Here is a 23005-nt window from a genome sequence, read left to right on the forward strand (position 1 = left end):
CTCCCGACCTACCCTGGCATCACACTCCCAGAGGCTAGTGCAGATTAGGCGTAGGAAGAAGAGGACACGGGAGGACATGTTCTCGGAACTTATGGGCTGCTCCCGAGCCCAGGCAGCCCAGCAGACCCAGTGGAGGGAGAACTTGTCCCAAATCCACCGATCACACATGGAACGGGAGGAGAGGTGGCGGCAGGAAGACCAGCAGGCGACTCAAACGCTGCTTGGACTAATGAGGGAGCAAACGGACATGCTCCGGCGCCTTGTGGATGTTCTGCAGGACCGGAGGCAGGAGGACAGAGCCCCGCTGCAGTCTATCTCTAACCGCCCTCCCCCTCCACAAAGTCCCAAGAAGGAGGGGCGGCAGAGTCCGTGAAAACTGGCACTCCACCCCTGCAGACTGCTCAAGTACCAGAAGGCTCTCATTCCCCAAAATTTGATAAGTCCTTTCCTTCCCACCTCAACCAAGCCCCCGTCCCAGTTTCATCCCCCAGTTTCTTGTGTAGTTGCTAATAAAAAATACGTTTCTGTTAATTACTGTTTCCATCATGTTCTTTTAGAGGAGAGTCTGTTTGAAGGGGGGGAAGGGGGTTGGTAATTGGACAGGACAGTCACCTTTACCAGGGTACAGACGCGGGGGCAGGTTCAGCAGCAGGGCACACACACATTGCAGTCACTAGTTACCCTGGTCAGTCTGGGAGGTGGTTTTCATGTTCTGTGTGGGGGGGGCTATGTGACTTTGTGGCGGGGGAGGGCGGTTAGAGATCTTATGCAGCGGTCCTTATCCTGGATCACAGAGCCACGCAGCAGGGGATCTGTAACCGTCCTCCCCCTGCCACAAAGTCACATAGCCCCCACACACAGCGTCCCGAACAGGAGGGGTGGCAGGCTCCGTTGAAACAACCAGTCCACCAGTGCGGAGCCTGTCATTCCTCGAGTTTAGAAGCGTCCTTTGCATCACTACACTACACCCGCTCCCCACCACAGTCTGCGTCCCAGGTTCAACACCTTCCCGCGAAAACAGTAATAAAGAAAACGGTGTTCATTAACAAATTTCAAGTGATTTTATTTTTAAACGTGTGTTGGAAAGGGGGAACGGGGTGAACGGGGTATGTAACTGGAGAGGATAGTGAACATTAACCGGGTAAAGAAACGGGGGCAGGTTCAGCTTCTCTGTAAACAAACTTAATAGTCACAGCAGAGGGTCCTGTGGCACCTTTAAGACTAACAGAAGTATTGGGAGCATAAGCTTTCGTGGGTAAGAACCTCACTTCTTCAGATGCAAGACTTGCATCTGAAGAAGTGAGGTTCTTACCCACGAAAGCTTATGCTCCCAATACATCTGTTAGTCTTAAAGGTGCCACAGGACCCTCGGTTGCTTTTTACAGATTCAGACTAACACGGCTACCCCTCTGATACTTAATAGTCACAGGTTACCCTGCTCACTCAAGAACCTAGCTTTCAAAGCCTCCCGGATGCACAGCGCGTCCCGCTGGGCTCTTCTAATCGCACGGCTGTCTGGCTGGGCGTAATCAGCAGCCAGGCTATTTGCCTCAACCTCCCACCCCGCCATAAAGGTCTCCCCCTTGCTCTCACACAGATTGTGGAGCACACAGCAAGCTGCAATAACAATGGGGGATATTGGTTTTGCTGAGATCGGAGCGAGTCAGTAAGCTTCTCCATCTCCCCTTGAGACGTCCAAAAGCACACTCCACCACCATTCTGCACTTGCTCAGCCGGTAGTTGAAGAGTTCTTTTTTACTGTCCAGGGCGCCTGTATAGGGCTTCGTGAGTCAGGGCGTTAGCGGGTAGGCTGGGTCCCCGAGGATCACTATAGGCATCTCCACATCCCCAAGAGTTATTTTGTTGTCCGGGAAGTAAATACCTTCCTGCAGCCATCTAAACAGACCAGAGTTCCTGAAAACACGAGCATTATGAACCTTGCCCGGCCATCCGACGTTGATGTTTGTAAAACGTCCCCTATGGTCCACCAGTGCTTGCAGCACCATTGAAAAGTAGCCCTTTCGGTTAATGTACTGGCTGGCCTGGTGGTCCGGTCCCAGGATAGGGATGTGAGTTCCATCTATAGCTCCACCGCAGTTTGGGAATCCCATCGCGGCGAAGCCATCTATGATGACCTCCACGTTTCCCAGGGTCACTACCTTTGAGAGCAGTAGCTCAACGATTGCGTTGGCTACTTGCATCACAACAACCCCCACGGTAGATTTGCCCACGCCAAAGTGGTTCGCGACTGACCGGTAGCTGTCTGGCGTTGCAAGCTTCCAGAGGGCTATGGCCACTCACTTCTGGACAGTCAGGGCTGCTCGCATCCGGGTGTCCTTGCGCTTCAGGGCAGGGGACAGCAACTCACAAAGTTCCAGGAAAGTCCCCTTCCGCATGCGAAAGTTTCGCAGCCACTGTGATTCATCCCAGACCTGCAGCACTATGCGGTCCCACCAGTCCGTGCTGGTTTCCCGGGCCCAGAATCGCCGTTCCACAACATCAACATGACCCATTGCCACCATGATGTCCTCGGCGCGGGGTCCCGTGCTTTGTGACAGGTCTGTGCCACTCTCAGACTTCAGGTCCTCACCGCGCTGCCGTAGCCTCCTCGCCCGATTTCTCAGCATCTGCCTCTGGGAAAGGTGGATGATAAGGTGCGAGGTGTTGACAATGGCCATAACTGCAGCGATGGTCACAGCGGGCTCCATGCTCGCAGTGCTGTGGCGTCCGCGCTGTCACTGACCAGAAAAGTGCGCGAACTGATTTCCCGCCGGCGCTTTCAGGGAGGGAGGGCGGGAGTGACGGTTGGATGACGACAGTTACCCAAAACCACCCTCGACACACTTTTTTCCCCAGAAGGCATTGGGGGCTCGACCCAGAATTCCAATGGGCAGCGGGGACTGTGGGAACTGTGGGATAGCTGCCCACAGTGCACCGCTTCCAATGTCGACGCTTGCCCCGTTAGTGTGGACTCACAAAGTCGAATTACTGTCCTTAGTGTGGATACACATGTTCGACTTTGTAATATCGATTCCACATATTCGATTTAAGTAAAATCTAACTACTCTCGTAGTGTAGACATACCCTTAGAGCTAGATTCTACCACATTATCCCATACTGAGTAGTTACATACTCGGCATATAGCGCCACTAAAATCAAGGGAGGTATTCCTAGAGTAAGATATTGCTGGATGTGAGAGAGGGGCGGAGTAAGATGCTGTTGAATGTGGGAAAGGGAAGGAGAGTTGAACTCCCAGTGGTTTATCTTGTAAATAAGTGTCATTTTTATAAAAATTAAAACATATCAATAGCATAGACAGCCCATTGTATAAAATAATCCTGGTTGCCTCAAGGGATATTTTAATAGCCAAATAAGATTTAAGTAAACAAAAATTGACAGTCAATCAAAAACTAAGCAAAATATTTTGTTTGCCCTAGCAAATAAAAGGCCATGTATTCCAATAGCAAAGGCCCTGTACTTGGAAAGCTTAGTCCCAGGAAACAAAAACAGTATCATCCCAGTTGGCTTCAATTGTTGTGATGAGGTGTAACACAAGAAGTGGTTTCTCAGGTAATTGGGTTTAAAGTACAAGGGCAGATTTTTTTTTTTTTTTTTTTTTAAATAGGATGAGGCCTAAATTCCACAGGGGAAAAGATGTACATTTGCACATCTTCATTTGCCTGCTCCATTACAGCAGGTGCATGTACAAACTAAGTATTTGTGCTCGCATATGGGTAAATGTCTGTGTACATATTTAATTTTCCAATTGGGGTACGTGGTTTCAGTAATGAAATGCACTCTTTGAAGTGCAAAAATGCACAACCATTTTTGTGCATAGACCTCAGGTCTTTCACATTAAAGTCCTGGATCTTAGCTGCCTAGATCCAGTGATTTGGGCACAGTAGAACTTTCAGCTTTCAGTGAAATAACCTCACCCTAGCTTAATTTATAGTACTGTAACATGGTGACAGATTCTAGGGCCCTTTCACTGAAAACCTGTGGGATGGGGGGGAAAGAAGTGAGAGGGCAGGAGAAGATCTGATGAGGAACTTGGGTGCAGGGGAGAACTGGGAATGGCTGGTCAAAGAGACTGGAACAAGGAGCTGGGTGTGAGCTTGGAACTGAGAGGCTGTGAGAATAGAGAATATGGTAGGGTTACCATATTTCAGCAAGCAAAAAAGAGGATGGGAGTAGCCCCGCCCCCATCCTGCCCTAGCCCCGCCCCTGCCCCTCCCACTTCCCGCCCCCCTCAGAACCCCCAACCCTCCCTCCGCTCCTTGTCCCCTGACTGCCCCCTCCTGGGACCCCTGCCCCTAACTGCCCCCCAGGACTCCACCCCCTAAGCCTCCCTGCCTCTTGTCCCCTGACTGCTCCAACCCTTATCCACACCCCCACCCCCAGACAGACCCCTGGGACTCCCACGCCCCATCCAACCACTCCCCACCCCCTGACAGCCCCCCCCAGAACTCCCGACCCATCTAAACCCCTCTGCTCCCTGTCCCATTGACTGCTCGGATCCCTCTCCCCACTCCTGCCCCCTGACAGCCCCCCTCAGAACTCCCAACCCCCCCCTCGCTCCTTGTCCCCTGACTGCCCCCTCCTGGGACCCCTGCTCCTAACTGCCCTCCAGAACCCCACCCCCTACCTAAGCCTCCCTGTTCCTTATCCTCTAACTGCCCCCTCCTAAGATCCCCCCCCTAACTGCCCCCAGGACCCTACCTCCTACCTGTACCCTGACCGCCCAAAACCTTATCCACACCCTCCCCCAGAAAGCCCCCCCCCGAACTCCCGACCCCCCCCCCCCGTCTCTTGACTGCCCCATCCAAAACCTCCCTGCCCCTTCTCCGACCCCCTGGGCCCCTTGTTGTTGGCCTTCACCTAATGTCTCTGTGAACTTGCTCAGGAACGGCCTGAGCCGTTCGTCCCGGCAGGCTGGCTGGCAGGGGAGGAGGAGCGCGGGAGGAGCTCCAGACTGCTGGAGGCGATCTGCGAATGCAGGGAGGGAGGGACGGAGTGATCTCAGCTGCAGGGGAGAGGAGGAGGGGCTCTCTCTGGCTGTCGGAGCCCCATGTAAGTGGCACCATCCGGCCGGCTGCCCTGTTAGCCGCGCTCGCTCTGCATGGGGGGGCGGGGGGGGGGGGGGAGTCCGGACATTTACAAATTCCCCCGGACGCTATTTTTAGCTCAAAAATCCGGGCATGTCCGGGGGAATCCGGACGAATGGTAACCCTAGAATATGGGAGGGTTACGGTGGGGGCTTGATTGGAGGCCACGGTGGCAGGGAGAGACAAATTGGATGAGGATCACAGGCAGCCTTAATTCTGGCATTTCATACCTTTGAGTGCTTAACTTTCTAGTCTTAATCTTTTAACATAGTTTTTTTATGTATAATAAATAGATATACAGTGTTCCTCCATGTTTATTTGATATGATTTATAGCTACCAATCTGCTCACTCTTTTCCATTCAACTATCTTTGGTATTGGGGCATTTCCTCTTATGCTACTAAATTCTGTGACATCATCCCTCTAGAACATGAGCTGTGTAAATCTCATCCAACATTAAATGCTATTTCAAATAGGAGGTTAGTTGGATCTCTCGTCATCCTTCTCTTACCTTCTTTTCTCTGGATGCTGTATCTTAGATTAGGAGCTAGATCAGCCTCTGGCTGGCCCCAGAGTTCATTTTATCCTCCTCAAACTGTGCTGAATTCTGTTCAGCTGTAGCTCTGTCTCTGGCAGCTGAGTGATGCACATTGTAAAGCATCTTTTGTTTAGGCTGTAGCTGACCCAGAGTGTGGTGGGGTTTTTTTTGTGTTTTTTTGTTTGTTTTGTTTTTCCTGGTCAGAAGTTGCACTGGATACATATAGTTGTGGATTGGAAGGACACTGTATTTATCAAGGCTTCAGAGTCTAAAGTAGAAATTTATGGTGGTGGCTGTTTTGACATACTGGTTGATGGAGTATTTGAAGGACTAAGCTGAGACCCTTAAACAGTCTTTTTATTTTTTTTCTGCTGAAGTCTGTAATTTTTTTTCATTTCTGAAGCATGGACTGGAGCTATGAAAAGGCTGTTAGTAAGACTGTTTAAAATCTCAGAATAAATTGGAAACAATAATTGGCTTTTCTGGCTAATAAAAAATAATTTGGAAATTATTTTCCTGCAGTTGGTGTAAAATGTTTTTCTTTGTTTTGTCGGGGCTTTAAAAACCCACTTACTTAGCTTTTCCGAGCAAGCTAGCATGATGTGGTATCTAAATGATCAATTTCTGCACAATTTAAGCTTTTATTTTTATTTTAAAGTTTCTGACCCATATGGTTACAAAGGTAAGCTTCCAAACATAAATCAACACAATGCTCTGTTCCTGAAAATGCCACCAGACAGGTCAATGCTTCTGTTGCAACTCATTGCTTTGCCAAGCAGCACCAGAGTGAAATCAACAAAACTATGGTCCGGTTCACTCTTGGTATTTAGAACCCTGTGGACTGCAGTTTGAAATTGATAAGAACCAGTTTTGTTGTATAGCAAAGTTTAACACACGAATGCCATGAGCTAAGTGCCCTAGGCAATCCACAGGGAAGGAGAGGCTGGGGGAGGAGGAGTCTGGTAAAGTTCCACATTCTCCTTGCAGCTGAGAATAGGAAGCATCCACCCGTTATTTTAGGGTTACCGTATTTAAAAAAAAAAAAAAGAGGACACTCCATGGGCCCTGGCCCCGCCCCTTTCCCACTCCTGGCCCCGCCCAAACTCCGCCCATTCCCCGCCCCTTCCCCAAAGTCCCCGCCCTAACTCCCCCTCCTCCCTCCCAGCCACGCGAAAAGGGCTGCCCGAGCGCTACCGGCTTCACGGTTTGCCGGGCAGCCTCCAGACCCTGCGCCCCCAGCCGGCGCTTCCCCAGCGCAGCTGGAGCCCGGGAGGGGAAGCGCCCAGCCGGGGGCGCAGAGTCTGGAGGCTGCCCGGCAAACCGTGAAGCCGGTAGCACTCGGGCTTCGGGCAGCCCCCATGCCTCCGGACCCTGCGCCCCCGGCCAGGTACTTCCCCTCCCGGGCTCCGGCTGCTGTGCTCCTCCCATGACTCTTCGGCTCTGTTTAAGAGCCGAGCTGCCCGAGCGCTACCGGCTTCGGGCAGCCCCTATGCCTCCGGACCCTGCGCCCCCAGAGCCCGGGAGGGGAAGTGCCCGGCCTCAGGGTCCGGAAGCATGGGGGTTGCCCGAAGGCCGGTAGCGCTTGGGCAGCTCGGCTCTTAAACAGAGCCGAAGAGTCAGGGGAGGAGCACAGCAGCCATGGGAGGGGAAGTGCCCGGCCGGCAGTATTTTTCCCGGACATGTTCGGCTTTTTGGCAATTCCCCCCGGACGGGGGTTTGATTACCAAAAAGCCGGACATGTCCGGGAAAAAACGGACGTATGGTAACCCTAAGTTATTTAAGCCACCAAATTTCTTCTGACAGTCACTAGATGCCATTTGTAAAACTCTCTTTCCTGTTGGTACTTATTGAATAATACATGATGCTGATGATCTCCAGAGTATCTGAACATAAGAGACAAATCATAGCCCTGATCCTGGAAGCAGTTAAGCATGTGCTTAAGTACCATGAATACTGTCATTGGTTTCAATGGGACTACACGATAGTAAGATTAAGCATGTGCATCAGTATTTGTTTGTAAGATCAGGGCCTCAGTGTGACAGCACAATGAATTAAGCTATCAAGAATAACCACAAGTATACTCTGCTCCAAGCTTCTGGACTATTCCACTCCCCATACCTGTTGCTTGTACTTCAGACTTACCAGCATTCTCACTTCCCCCATAACCCCAGCCATACAGAACGCAATGCCATCCACAGCCTCAGAAACAACTCTGACATTCTAATCAAAGGGGCTGACAAAGGAGGTGCTGTAGTCATAATGAACAGGTTGGATTATGAACAGGAGGCTGCCAGGCAACTCTCCAACACCACATTCTACAGGCCACTATCGTCTGATCCCACTGAGGAAATACCAAAAGAAACTACACCATCTGCTCAAGAAACTCCCGGCTACAGTACGGGATCAAATCTATACAAACACACCCCCAGAGCCCTCACCAGGGGTATTCTATCTGCTACCCAAGATCCATAAACCTGGAAACCCTGGATGCCCCATCATCTCAGGCATTGGCATTCTTACAGCAGGATTATCTGACTATTTGGACTCTCTCCTCAGACCCTACGCTACCAATACTCCCAGCTATCTTCAAGACACCACTGACTTCCTGAGGAAACTACAATGCATTAGTGATCTTCCTGAAAACACCATACTGGCCACCATGGATGTAGAAGAGCTTTACACCAATATTCCACATGAGGATGGACTACAAGCTGTCAGGAACAGTATCCCTGATGAGGCCACAGCACACCTGGTGGCTGAGCTTTGTGACTTTGTCCTCACCCACAACCATTTCAGATTTGGGGACAACATATACCTTCAAGTCAGTGGCACTGCTATGGGTACCTGCATGGCCCCACAGTATGCCAACATTTTTATGGTTAGAACAATGCTTCCTCAGCTCTCGTCCCCTAGTGCCCCTCCTCTACTTGCGCTACATTGATGACATCTTCATCATATGAACCCACTGAAAGGAGGCCCTTGAAGAATTCCACCTAGATTTCAACAATTTCCACTGCACCATCAACCTCAGCCTGGACCAATCCACACGAGATCCACGTCCTGGACACTACAGTGCAAATAAGTGATAGCCACATAACCATGAACAAGACACATGAAAAATATAGTGTATATTGATCTACTGTATAACATAGTGCTATATCGACCAGTTATATTGTCATCCTTGTTGTGGACATCACACAGCAATGACCCATATTTATTAACTGATTTATTTTTTTTAATTTGAAGAAAAGGCTAGGTTTTTCATGTTCTTTTCTTCTATATTATATCATGATGCAGTAGTGTTGTATGCTGCATCCAGTGATATTTGATTTTTTTGATCTTGTTGGTGCCGTCACGTCAATATTATACAAAAACTATACAACAAAATACTATTGTTCTCCATGTCCACAAGGGTGGTGCAAGAAGTAATCAGCTTAGTTTACAGCAAGAGAGATCTAGGTTGGTGTGATGGGGTATTTAAGCCTCACATGAACAATTTTGGGCCCAGCCACATCTGCAGAGCATGCTCCAGATGGAGATGGCGCTTAAAAGGAAGCCAGACAGCTTAGAAAGGGGCTGACAAGGCAGAGAGAGGAGGACCTGTCCTGGGTGCTCCTGAGAAGGGATGCTGCAGCAACTCTGGAAAAAGAGGAACCTACGTGGTAGGCTCTGTCAGACTAAAGATACAGTCAGTACCTTTTTTCAGTTTTGCTACAGACTGCAAAGCTTGGACTATAGAGTGGGAGGTAGCAAGTGTCCCAGGGATCGCAGTCCTAAGGCACTCATGGGTGGCCTTTGGTAACCCCCACAGGGTCTGGGGCCATAGCCCAGTGGAGTGGGAGGGCCCAGGCTCCTCTACCAGTTCCCCTTTTCATTAAAAAAAAAAAATGGACTCCCTAACCACCAGGGCCGGCTCCAGGCACCAGCCTGGCAAGCAGGTGCTTGGGGCGGCCACTCCAGAGAGGGGCGGCGGCTCCAGGCACCAGCCTGGCAAGCAGGTGCTTGGGGCGGCCGCTCCAGAGAGGGGCGGCACGTCCAGGTATTCAGCGGCAATTCGGCGGACGGTCCCTCACTCCCGCTGGGAGCAAAGGACCTCCCGCCGAATTGCCGCCGCAGATCGCGATCACGGCTTTTTTTTTTTTTTTTTTGGCTGCTTGGGGTGGCCAAAACCCTGGAGCCTGCCCTGCTAACCACTAGGTAATGTATCTATCAAGCTCCAGTCATCATAGTTGGATCTTAGGAAAAGCTTTCTAACTATAAGGATATTTAAGCACCGGAACAGTACTTAAGGAGTGGAATCCCCATCATTTGGTGTTTGTCTAACCTGTTCTTAAAACTCTCTGTCAGGGATGGCCTAGGCATGCTTAACCCTGCCTCAGGCAGGGAGATGGACTAGATGACCTCTTGAGGTCCTTTCCAGCCCTGCATTTTTATGATTCTGTGATAATCTATCATTTGCAATAGGTTTACAAAAGCAAAAAGAAGAGGACTCCAAATGGGCTGTATCAGAAAGACCTGGATAACTCTAGTGCATGTAACAAAAGTTAGGCCTTTATTTAGGTTTCGTACAGTTGGTCACCCTCTGCCCCCTCCCTGCCACCACTCAGTAAATGTATTGTAAGAGTTTTATTGACTGTTACTTTCTTATTTTCAAAGGTCTGCTGGAAACACAGCCATTGCACGAGACAGATGAAGAAATGGTCACTGATATTGATTTCACAAGCATGATTTCTGAAGAAGAGAGAGAAGAATTAAAGATTGAGCTAGCCAAGGTAATGCTTTTTGATTCCCTGGATATTAATAGTTATACCTCCTGAATTTGGAAGTTATTAGCAGGATGAAGTGCAGATGTCACAAGTACATTATATTTCCTTTATTTAATTATTCTAGACTAGAATAGTGCAAAGTGATTCATTCTGTCAGATTATTTTTGGAAAACTAATCCTCTATTGACGGCAGAGGTAAAATTAGTGGGTGTGCTATTTTAACAAACGAGCCATGTGTCATTCGTCTTAAATTTGCAGCATATAGAGTGAATGAAAGATCCCTGAAAGAACCCTGCCTCGGTTTCCCCTCTTCCAGGCTCCTCAATACACAACTCCTCATGCACAAAAGGCTTTCATAAGTCCAGTAACAACCACTCCTCTTGAAGTATGGTGTGTTAAAACAAAGCTCCAAAACAAACATCGAAGGTCTTCCTTCCTCCCACCCCTTAAAGCTGGGCCCAACTCCTCCTCCCTCAGGTATTGGTTCGTTCTCTGGTCACAGGAGAAGACCTACGGCCTGGCCTGCCTTTCTTGCCACTCCCCAAATGGAAGACAAAACTTTCAGCTGGGTCTTTCTACCCGGCCATGACTCCCTTCCTGAGGGGCCAGTGCAAGAGCGTGTCTCTTCCTGCAGCTCCACTCTGCAGTGCCTCACTTTAGCTGTTCACAAGCTTCTGTTTTTCTAACCCTCAGAGGCCTGGTTTTGTCACATGACTGACTGTCATGTGACTTGATTCATTCTTTCCACCTGGGGAGGCAAATCAGCTGTGTCACAGATGGGCTGAGATCTCTCTCTCTCTCTCTCTGGAAGGGCCAGCTAGCCTATGACACACTTACTGAAAAGAACTGATTACATGATTCTTAGAGAAAACGACACTGATGGTGATTGCAACGTCATGACAACACAACTTCTTACAGTACTGTGAAGAGAATTTGCACACACACACAAAAAATCCCAAATGACTGAAGGACGCTGGGGGAGCCTGAACTGGATGAAGTTACATGGCACTATTGATTTAGTTTTGGTGAGGTTAGAAAGAGAGTCAACATCAGGCTTAAATCCAGTCTGAGTGCAGCCTTCCATGGTGTCTGCTGTATGATACAGAAGAAATAGATGAGGTTCAGGGGCAGCCAATTAGAAGCATGGAAAAACCTTCATATGGCGCAAGATTGAAAGAATTGGGGTTGTTTACTTTAGAGAGGAGACAAATAAGAGGGATTGTGAGAAAAGTATTCACAGTAAAGAGAAGGTAGATTGTGAACTTCTATTCACTCTCTCATAATACAGTAAGAAAGAGACAATCAGTGAAACGAGAAGGTGGGAAATTCAAAACAATAAGTTCCAATTCTAGGGATTTTAATAAGCCAAACATTTTGGAAGAGACAAAAACCTTCAAGCTTCAGTGCATGAGTAGACACTAACAGTTGGCAGGGTCATAGGAAAGTTCTTCTGTAATTGAACCATCCTCTGGAGCATCTGGTACTGGCAACTACAGGACGCTGATACAGGACTAGATGATGTAATTCTAAGGTCAATTCTTAGCAGAGACTAGTCTCTCTCCACTATGCAGTAAAAATATTTAAATTGCAGTTAATAGTCATAAGAACAGCCATACAGGGTCAGCCCAGTGAACCATCTAACCCAGTATCCTCTCTCCTGACCATAGCCAGTGCCAAGTGCTTCAGAGGGAATGAACAGAACAGGGCAATTATCAAATGATCCATTCCCTGCCATCCTGCTCCAGCTTCTGGCAGTTGGTGGTTTAGAGACACCCTGAGCATGTGGTTCCATTCCTAACCATCTTGGCTAATAGCCATTGATTGTCCTATCCTCCATGACCTTATCTGATTTTTTTTAACTAAGGTTACATCTACACTACAGGGGGGGGTCGATTTAAGATACGCAAATTCAGCTACGCGAATAGTGTAGCTGAATTCGACGTATCAGATCCAACTTACCCTGTTGTGAGGACGGCGGCAAAATCGACTGCCGCGGCTCCCAGTCGACGGCGCTTACTCCCACCTCCGCTGGTGGAGTAAGCAGGTCAATTCGGGGATCGATTGTCGCGTCCTGATGAGACGCGATAAGTCGATCCCCAAGAGATCGATTTCTACCCGCCGATTCAGGCGGGTAGTGTAGACCTAGCCTTAGCCACTGAGACTTTTGTTTGATTCATTCTGTACACTGACTTGTGATTTCCTGAAGGAGTAAAAGCCAAGTGATTGTTTCTGCCCAGTTGGGCTTTTAAGGCTAATGTCTCTGAAATGTTAGCTACATGTTGCTTCTATAGTGAATTTGTACACCTGTAAATAATAGAAAGGAAGCTTACGTATGACTGTTAATTATATTTATATATCTGGCTCAGGACATGCGGATGGTGTAGGAGTTATTTCATGTTTAAAGCAAATGTGTGTCAGCTCGCACACTGTAGCTCTTGGATTCATTGATCTGCATACTCTTCTCTCAGAGCAGACTGAAAGAGAGCGAAGGGGGAAAATAAAGAAAACTCCTTGTAGTTATCTGCGAATAATGAGTTCCCCAAGAGTCTCATCCTATGAGGTCCTGAGCACCCTTCACTCTCATTGATGTCAGCAGGAATTGAGGGCACTCGGAACCCACCACACAGGATGAGACCCTTAATTCAAAGACAAATTGAAAGTTGTTCTGTTGTCACTAGAATTACAGTATCTAGGTCAGCTGGGCTGTTTTAAGACTGTTTTAAATTGCTCACGGCATTCTAGTGGCATGTAATTATGTTCAAAGAGAAAACGCTTGAGCATTGCATTTAGAAAAAGTCTGGAGAATTTGGGGAGATTCTAAGGCTATAATTAAATTAAGATCAAGTTTCCTGGAAGAGATTTTTTATTTTTATTTTTCCTAAGGGCTCGTCTACACTGACACTTGACAGCGCTGCGACTTTCTCGCTCAGGAGTGTGAAAAAACACCCCACTGAGCACTGCAAGTTTCAGCGCTGTAAAATGCCAGTGTAGACAGTGCACCAGCCGTGCTCCCAGCGCTGGTAGCTATTCCCCTCGTGGAGGTGGTTTTTTAGAGCTCTCTCCCAGCGCTGTGCCATGACTACACAAGCTGTTAAACTTTAACGTTGCCAGTGAAGACGTGCCCTAAGGCACAAAGAGCTTTTAGGCTCCCAACTACCACTGACAGTAACTTCAGTGGGAGTTGGATGTAGCTGCTGGTTATTCCTTTGCCTTTGACAATCTCCCCTCCCTGCTTTAGCTTCAGATTCCTGTAGAGCTCTCTTCCACCCTCTAGTCCACCAGTGATACTAATCTTGACACACAAGCCCAATAGTACACATCTCTCACAGTTATCTCTGTCCTTTATGCCACACTCTCCTTATACATGTGTTCTCCCTGTGTCAGTCAGTAAGGACAGCTAGCCTCTCCTTCAAATCCTTCCTCAAGGCCCACTTCTTTCTTGATGCCTACAAGAGATCAGTTAATAGAATGAGTGGCTGTCAGGTATGCCTGATGTGTGTGTATTTATTTAAACAAACAAAAGAAGATGTATAATGTGTGTGTGCATATATCCGATTATATAAAAATACTCAGTCTTTTTTTTTTTTTTTTTTAATTCCCCCTGGCCTTGTATGTTGCTGGTCTTGGGGATGGATCACACATGCCCACTACCTACTTTGTGTGCTTTTCATCACACTTACCACTTTGCTTGTATGTTGTATTCCACTCCTAACTCCCTCTCTCTGTTGTCTTTTTTTAGATCGTAAGGTTTTCAGGGCATGGAGTGTCTCTTACTTTGCATTTGTGCATTGGCTAATACAGTGGGGCCCTGATCCTAACTGAGGCCTAGTACACATAAAAATGACTATATATTCCTGTAACAATCTGAAACTAAAAATGTACCACAGGTCCACTTCACATTCCAAAATTACAACAGACCGGCCCCAAAATTTTCCATGGGATCAGGAGTTTCTGTCAGAATGTGTTTTTTGAAGCAAGTTCAGTTATGTATATCACACAGTCTGAGTTTCAGAAAAAATGTGGACACTTAGGACCTGCTTCTGCCAACACGTAGGCACATGAGTAATCTTACTTGTATGAGTGCTCCTACTGAAGTCAGTAGGAAAGCTAATAGATTATTCAGGGGAAACATAATTTTGGTGGTCATCAGCTTCCTCTGGTTGTGTATCTCCCATGTAACAACAGGGGAAAGAAAAACATAAGATAAATGTGATTCTATAACCCAGGGGTCGGCAACCTTTCAGAAGTGGTGTGCCAAGTCTTCATTTATTCACTGTAATTTAAGGTTTCGCATGCCAGTAATACATTTTAACGTTTTTAGAACGTGTCTCTCTATAAGTCTATATTATATAACTAAACTATTGTATGTAAAGTAAATAAGGTTTTTAAAATGTTTAAGAAGCTTCATTTAAAATTAAATTAAAATGCAGATCTTATCAGTTTAGTGTGATCCTTGCCCTTGCTTTTCCTTGCTGAGTTTTCCAATATCTGGCACGTATTGGGATACATTAAGCTGCACACAGGCTTCTGACTGATCAGTTGTTAACCTTTCCGAACATTGGTGGAGCTGGGCCCCCGGGCCCTGAATATTCCTGGAGCCCAGGCACCACGGGCCCATACAACTCACTGCCCCTGCCTTCCTCTGCTACAGGCTTCTTGTGCGACCTTGGGCCAGTCACTCAACCTGTTTGGGTATGTCTGCGCTGCAATAAACGGGCAGCAGCTGGCTCCAGCTTGCGGTGCTGAAAAGAGTGATGTCGATGCTCGGGCTCTGAGATCCCAGAAAGGGTTTCGCAGCATCTACATTGCTAATTTTAGCCCTGCAAGCCTGAGTCAGCTGACCCAGGCTGAGACTTGGTTCAGCGAGTTTATCACAGTGTGGATGTCTCCTTTGTGCCTTAGTTTTCCCTCTGTACAATGGGAACAACTGCCCTGCCCCGCATGGCTGCCGGGAGGGTAAGTGTCTTAAAAATAGTGAATTGCTCAACTACTGCAGTGATGGGGGCCAGATAAGCCAGAGAGTCCAGGGCTGGACGGGACCACGAGCTTATTTAACCTGGTCTCCTGCATGTCATAAATCATCAGCAACTGAGATTAGACCAGGTGTTACAGCCAAAGCTACAGAAGGAAGTTACAAGATTGCACAGTGGACTGCAAAAAAGGAAAGCCATTTACAGATGGAACCCCAGGCCGGCAGCAGAGTGCCACTGAAAATCAGCTCACGTGCCGCCTTTGGCATATGTGCCATAGGTTGCTGACCCCTGCTATAACCCAAAAAATGCTCAGAGGGACTATATCTCCTCTTTCTGTGGTCCTGACCTAGCACACACTTCTGCACATACTTAATCTTAAGAAAACAATGGAGTAATATATGCAAAAGCAGCTCAGTGATTTATGAACCTAAGCTCCATTTTCAAAAGGCATTGAATAGTGGGATTTTCAAAAACACACCTAACTCTCATTGAAATGAATGGGAGTTAAGCAGCCTTACCTGCTTTAAGTGCTTTTGAAAATCCCACTACAAATCCCTAAGCCTTTCTGCTAGTTACTTACAAGTCCCCAATCATGGTGGTATCTGAACAACTTGAGTAGGTTTTATATCTGAAACTGTTTTTAGCCTTTTTTTTTTTTTTTTTTCTTTAACTGATGGGATTTCAAGTTGGTTTCCTTTTAATAATGGATGGTTTAAAAAACACACTCTGCTTTCTTCCAATAGAGTGCATAATGTTGTTCATGTTTCAACAGTATGCAAAGGGTTAGTGCTTACATAGAGCCTTGAAGATTTAGTTATCTCTCTAACTGAACAAGTGGAAATTAATTTTAATCAAAAAGACTTTGTTTGAATGTTGGCACAGACAGGTATGTAATCAATTTGGTGTTAGTCTGTATGGTAAGCATTGATGTTTAAGTATCTGTAAGTAATTATAAGATACTGGTTTTGGCTTAATCTTAAACTGTTTAATAGTGTTAATGGGGTGAACTGATGCACCCAGAATTTTGGTTTTGGGTGGCAAGCAATTGAATTCTAACTTTCACTGTCCAATCAATACATGCATAATCCAATTCGTTTTAAACTAGAATGGTTTAGTTTCTTCTTTCTAGAAACACTTGCTCAGTTACCCCTTCACAGAATCTGGTTTCTTCCCTAGTGGTGCTGATTCTTGCCAATGTTTCATTTTGCTGTTTCTGCAATGGCAAGAGGAAGAAATTCTTAAATTAGTTATTTATGATCCAGTGCCCACTAAACTTACTGGAAAAATGAGAAGTTATTCTGGATCCTGCAGATTCTAACACTTTGTTGCATTCCATGGGTGAAATAAACCCAGGAAACTACAGACCAGTTAGTTTAACTTCTGTGCCAGGGAAGATAATGGAGCAAGTAATTAAGGAAATCATCTGCAAACACTTGGAATGTGGTAAGGTGATAGGCAACAGCCAGCATGGATTTGTAAAGAACAAATCATGTCAAACCAATCTGATAGCTTTCTTTGATAGGATAACGAGTCTTGTGGATAAGGGAGAAGCTGTGGATGTGGTATACCTAGACTTTAGTAAGGCATTTGATACGGTCTCGCATGATATTCTTATCGACAAACTAGGCAAATACAATTTAGATGGGGCTACTATAAGGTGGGTGCATAACTGGCTGGATAACCGTACTCAGAGAGTTGTTATTAATGGTTCCCAATCCTGCTGGAAAGGCATAACGAGTGGGGTTCCGCAGGGGTCTGTTTTGGGACTGGCTCTGTTCAATATCTTCATTAGCGACTTAGATATTGGCATAGAAAGTACGCTTATGAAGTTTGCGGATGATACCAAACTGGGAGGGATTGCAACTGCTTTGGAGGACAGGGTCATAATTCAAAATGATCTGGACAAATTGGAGAAATGGTCTGAGTTAAACAGGATGAAGTTTAACAAAGACAAATGCAAAGTGCTCCACTTAGGAAGAAAAAATCAGTTTCACACATACAGAATGGGAAGAGACTGTCTAGGAAGGAGTACGGCAGAAAGGGATCTAGGGGTTATAGTGGACCACAAGCTAAATATGAGTCAACAGTGTGATGCTGTTGCAAAAAAAGCAAACATGATTCTGGGATGTATTAACAGGTGTGTTGTGAGCAAGACACGAGAAGTCATTCTTCCGCTCTACTCTGCTCTGGTTAGGCCTCAGCTGGAGTATTGTGTCCAGTTCTGGGCACCGCATTTCAAGAAAGATGTGGAGAAATTGGAAAGGGTCCAGAGAAGAGCAACAAGAATGATTAAAGGTCTTGAGAACATGACCTATGAAGGAAGGCTGAAAGAATTGGGTTTGTTTAGTTTGGAAAAGAGAAGACTGAGAGGGGACATGATAGCAGTTTTCAGGTATCTAAAAGGGTGTCATAAGGAGGAGGGAGAAAACTTGTTCACCTTAGCCTCTGAGGATAGAACAAGAAGCAATGGGCTTAAACTGCAGCAAGGGAGGTCTAGGTTGGACATTAGGAAAAAGTTCCTAACTGTCAGGGTGGTTAAACACTGGAATAAATTGCCTAGGGAGGTTGTGGAATCTCCATCTCTGGAGATATTTAAGAGTAGGTTAGATAAATGTCTATCAGGGATGGTCTAGACAGTATTTGGTCCTGCCATGCGGGCAGGGGACTGGACTCGATAACCTCTCGAGGTCCCTTCCAGTCCTAGAATCTATGAATCTATGAAAATCCTGGCCTGTTGAATTCAGCAGGAGTTTTTGCATTGACTTCAATAGGGCAGGATTTCATCCCATGTGCCTAGAATTGCTGATTAATTCCCAAGCTTCTTGAATAACTTGGATCCCATGTAATGGCAAATGAGAAACTGATAGGGTGGGGATTAAACAATGAGATTTTTAAAAGACCAGTGAACCTTTGATCTGTTTTCAGAGTAAGAGAATGTATTAGTGTGCGAGATAAAAATAGTTCTGGGATCAATAACATAAAACCAGCCTTGGAAGTCAGTGCTTTATTCACTAGTGCTTGCCTAATTCTTTGCAGTTTAGAGGGTTAAATCATACAATGTCCAATAGGATAAAGGGGATTCCAGGACACTTAGATAAGGTTGCCAGATGTCCGGTTTTCAACCAGAAAGTCAGGTTGAAAAGGGAACCTGGCAGTGTCTGATCAGATATACTAACCAGGGCCGGCTCTGGCTTTTTGGCCGCCCCAAGCAAAAAAAACAAAACAAAAAAAACGGGGCGGCCAGAACGGCAAAGCAAAAAAAAAAAAAACCTGCGGCGCGGCCGGAGCGCGAGTGCAGGGGGACCTGCTGGGGAGGGGGAGGGAGCGGGCGGGAGAGAGAGAGAAGGGGGCGGCCAGGGCTACAGCAGGGGCACTGCCATGCGGCCCCTCCCGCTGCGCCGCTGCCTGCCGTGAGGGCTCCGCTCCGGTCGGCGGGGAGGGAAGGAAGAAGACTGCCCTGCAGGGCGCTCTGGTTCTTCGCGCCGCCGCCCCCTACAGGGCGGCCGGAGCGGAACAAGAACACCCCACCCCCCCCAAAGCGGCTGTGCCGCCCTAGGATTGAGCAGAATGCCGCCTCCAACAATCTGCCGCCCCAAGCACCAGCTTGCTCAGCTGGTGCCTGGAGCTGGCCCTGATACTAACCAGACACTAAAAGTCCAGTTACTGCAGGTGTGTGCAGAGGAGAGGGTGTGAGAGTGGCAGCCTGTTGTCCAGCCCTGAAGTGGCAGCTCCTGTGGCAGCATGCACACATGCACCAGCTCGGGCCGCAAGCAGCTCCTTTGAAGAGCGTGGTTTGCAGGGCTGCAGCTGAGGACAGAGTGCAGGGATCCATAGTGAGCGGGGTAAGGGACTCCCAGTGTGTTACCTTGGTTCTAAACATCCAAAGCTCTTGGTAACAATTACTCTTGGTGAGGCAGTGGCAAGAAATAAATCAATGGAAACGGGCCGTCTGATAGGTGGTTGGCACAATCAGTACACCACAAGAGTGCTTTCACTTAAAGCTCCACTTTATTTAGTCTCAAGCACTTACACACACATCCACAACAGGTTAGTAAAACGCCCCCAAAATTAATAATTACCGAAGTCTGAAGCGGTCTTCAAGTGGTACAACAGCTGTCCAATTGGCCCGTCTTTCAGCGGCCACTCGGGACCCAACAATGTGTCCACGAAGTGTTCCTGAAGCGTCCAACTACTAGGGTTACCATATTTCAGCAAGCAAAAAAGAGGATGGGAGGAGCCCCGCCCCTGTCCTGCCCTAGCCCCACCCCTGCCCTTTCCACTCCCTCCCACTTCCTGCCCCCCTCAGAACCCCCAACCCTCCCCCTGCTCCTTGTCCCCTGACTGCCCCCTCCTGGGACCCCTGCCCCTAACTGCCCCCCAGGACTCCACCCCCTACCTAAGCCTCCCTGCCTCTTGTCCCCTGACTGCCCCCTCCTGAGACCCTCCCCCCATCCTAACTGGCCCCCTAGGATCCTACCCCCTACCTGTACCCTGACTGCCCCAACCCTTATCCACACCCCCACCCCCAGACAGACTCCTGGGACTCCCACGCCCCATCCAACCACTCCCCACCCCCTGACAGCCCCCCCAGAACTCCTGACCCATCTAAACCCCTCTGCTCCCTGTCCCCTGACTGCTCCGATCCCTCTCCCCACCCCTGCCCCCTGACAGCCCCGCCCCCAGAACTCTCAACCCCTCCCCCCCCCGCTCCTTGTCCTCTGACTGCCCCTCCTGGGACCCCTGCTCCTAACTGCCCTCCAGAACCCCACCCCCTACCTAAGCCTCCCTGTTCCTTGTCCCCTAACTGCCCTCCTAAGACCCCCCCCACCCTAACTGCCCCACAGGACCCTACCGCCTACCTGTACCCTGACTGCCCAAAACTTTATCCACACCCCCCCAGAAAGTCCCCCCGAACTCCCGACCCCCCCTGTCTCTTGACTGTCCCCTCCAGAATCTCCCTGCCCCTTCTCCTACCCCCTGGCCCCCTTACCGTGCCGCTCATCCCGGCAGGCTGGGCAGCAGGGGAGGAGGAGCGGGGGAGGAGCTCCGGACTGCCGGAGGCGATCTGCGAATGCAGGGAGGGAGGGAGTGATCTCTGCTGCAGGGGAAGCGGAGGAGGGGCTCTCTCTGGCTGTCAGAGCCCCATGTAAGTGGCACCATCCGGCCGGCTGCCCTGTTAGCCGCGCGTGCTCTGCATGGGGGGGAAGTCCGGACATTTACAAATTCCCCCCGGACGCTATTTTTAGCTCAAAAAGCCGGACATGTCCGGGGGAATCCGGACGAATGGTAACCCTACCAACTACCCCATACTTTCTCTCCTTATTTATTTGAGTTAGTGCAACAATAACAAGTCAATCAAAAAAAGAACTTGTTAAGCAAGCAATTTCAAAGGTTAAGCAAGAAGTTTTTCTTAAACCATCAATTAGACAGATGTGGTGTGGTTTTTTTGTTTTTGTTTTTTTCAGAGCCCGCATGTTTTGAGGGCCCTGCCAAACACATCCCAAAGGGCAGATATGGATAAGCTTCCTGTTTTTCTAAAACACATCTCAGCAATTTCAACAGAGATCTTATCAGGAAGGACAGAGGGTCAAACCCCACCCCCACCCCCAGCTGCTTGCTTAGTTATGCTAAGGTCTTTCCAGTGGCTTACTAAGACCTACTGATTTAGCTGCTTTTGGCAATAAATATGATCATGCATATTCCAATTACTGGTAGTGGTCCTGGCATTTTACTCATCTACCAAGATCTTCCCATACAAACAGGCATGGAGCGTGAGCTGCCCCGCCAGCTGGTTCTTCCCCCCCAGCCACACTCGGGCAGCTCCAGCGGATGGGGAAGGGGGCTGCTGGGTAGGCAGCGCCGAGAGAGGCGGGAGGCTGCTGGGCAAAAGGGGCCACGCCCTAGTTTGCCAGTGCGGCTACCTGGCTGCTCCTGTGCAGCCACAGCACTCTTCTGACCTGCACTGCCAGGTGCCAACCCCAGCTCCAGCAGGGCCAGTCTCTTGGGGCTGCTCAGGCTGGAGTTGAAGGGAGAAAGCAGTGAGGGAGGCAGGTGAGGAGTGAGTGGGGCGTGGGGTCTGGGGGAAGAGGGCCTTGAGAGAAGGGGCGGGTTAGGGGGTCTAATTTTCAGACATTAGAAAGTTGGCCACCCTACACTTCGATATCTATAAATAGGATACACAGGAAAAAACAAAACCGCTTTAATGGAAATTCTAATTGTGTTGACAAGAATAACTATATTTGTCCTTCACCCTCACCACTACTGCAACTTAATTATTACATGCGGCTGCCTGTTTTGTGAGGTAGAGATTTTAAGCCCTATGCAGACTAATGGCATGAGAAGATTGAATAAATGGTGAACTGTTTCTAGTTGTCCTCCCCTTAGCCAAATGTCCTAGGTAGATAACAGCATTATTTTTGTATAAAATGTGTTTGAAAAGACATGTCTGCCAGAGTACGAACAGTAGCACCATAGATTGCTTTTGACTGAACATATTCTTTAGACCTTATTCATGCACAAGTTGGTTAGTTCAAGGTCAGTTCTTAGTTTGACTTTTTTTTTTCTCCCTTTAACTGAAATGTTACTAAAGATTAGATGGCAGGTTATAGGGCAGTTTCTGCTTTCTTTGTGTCTATGCAAGGAGTCCCACTGATTTCCCCCCTGTAAGTAAAATTTAGTCTGTAGTTATCAAGTCTAAAAACTTTTCAGAAATAGACGGTCAAAGGCATAGGCCTTGATTCTCTGTTCCTCCATTCCCGGGCTGGGTGTGGACAAACAAAGTTACTTTAAGACACCTTTTTGCCTTTGACATTCTCAGGTCTTCAGGGCTGCTGCTCTAGCTTTTATGCTTGGCGTGCCTATGGATCCCTATAGCCAGTGGGATAGGCAGAGTAGAGAGTGCTCTTCAACCACTCCCTTTCTCCTGGCACGTCCACATACCAGGGGATGTGACGGAGATGGTATAGCTCTTCTCCGTCAGCTTTATATAAAGTAGGAATTCCTCCTTTGCCAGGAAAATTCCCGGTGATCTCTTCAACTCTATCTATTCAGCCCCTTTAGCTGTTGGAGTGACATTAAGGAGCTGCAGTGGAGCAGAGAACCAGGCCTATAATGTGTAGCCTGGGCATGAGCACTAAGTTGTTCTAGGCTCTATAGCTGGTACCTTAAACGTAGTGAAGTTTTTACTCTAGAAATGACTCCTTCCCTTTTATATTGGGATGGGTTGATAAATTATGGGCCAGATTGTTACTAGCCCTGAGGAGGACATGTCTGGGTTGGGCAAGGTGGTTTATGGCATGACACCCCAAACCCCCTAAACAAGGGCCAGTTCCAATAGCAGTCCCTATATCTACACTATAAGAGTCTCTGTTGTACTCAGACTAATATTTGGCCACCCTTGGTAACATCTAATGCTTTAAAAAAATCTATATTTTTAATTTAAAACATATAAAACAGCAACAGAGATTAAAAGTCTCACATAGAAAAAGCATAACGCTTTTTGAAAAACAATGCTCTTTATTTAAAACCTATTTGGGGAGGGGTGAGTATTTTATATGGTCCAAGACTGGAGGGTTGTGATACTTTTTACACTGAAGCTGTAAATAGGAAATGCAAAGCTCATGCA

The 23005-nt window shown here is 47.8% G+C and overlaps 1 protein-coding gene across 1 annotated transcript in view; it reads left to right on the top strand.

Annotated features, from left to right (window-relative positions):
* TPD52L1 (TPD52 like 1) overlaps positions 1-23005 on the top strand; it is an 81639-nt gene that overhangs the window by 19914 nt on the left and 38720 nt on the right. The window contains exon 2 of the mRNA XM_065401366.1: positions 10299-10414. Coding sequence (XP_065257438.1) covers positions 10299-10414 — 116 coding nt within the window. The remainder of the gene's footprint in view (positions 1-10298; positions 10415-23005) is intronic.

Source organism: Emys orbicularis, chromosome 3 (assembly GCF_028017835.1).
Source record: "Emys orbicularis isolate rEmyOrb1 chromosome 3, rEmyOrb1.hap1, whole genome shotgun sequence".
Classification (NCBI taxonomy): domain Eukaryota; kingdom Metazoa; phylum Chordata; order Testudines; family Emydidae; genus Emys; species Emys orbicularis.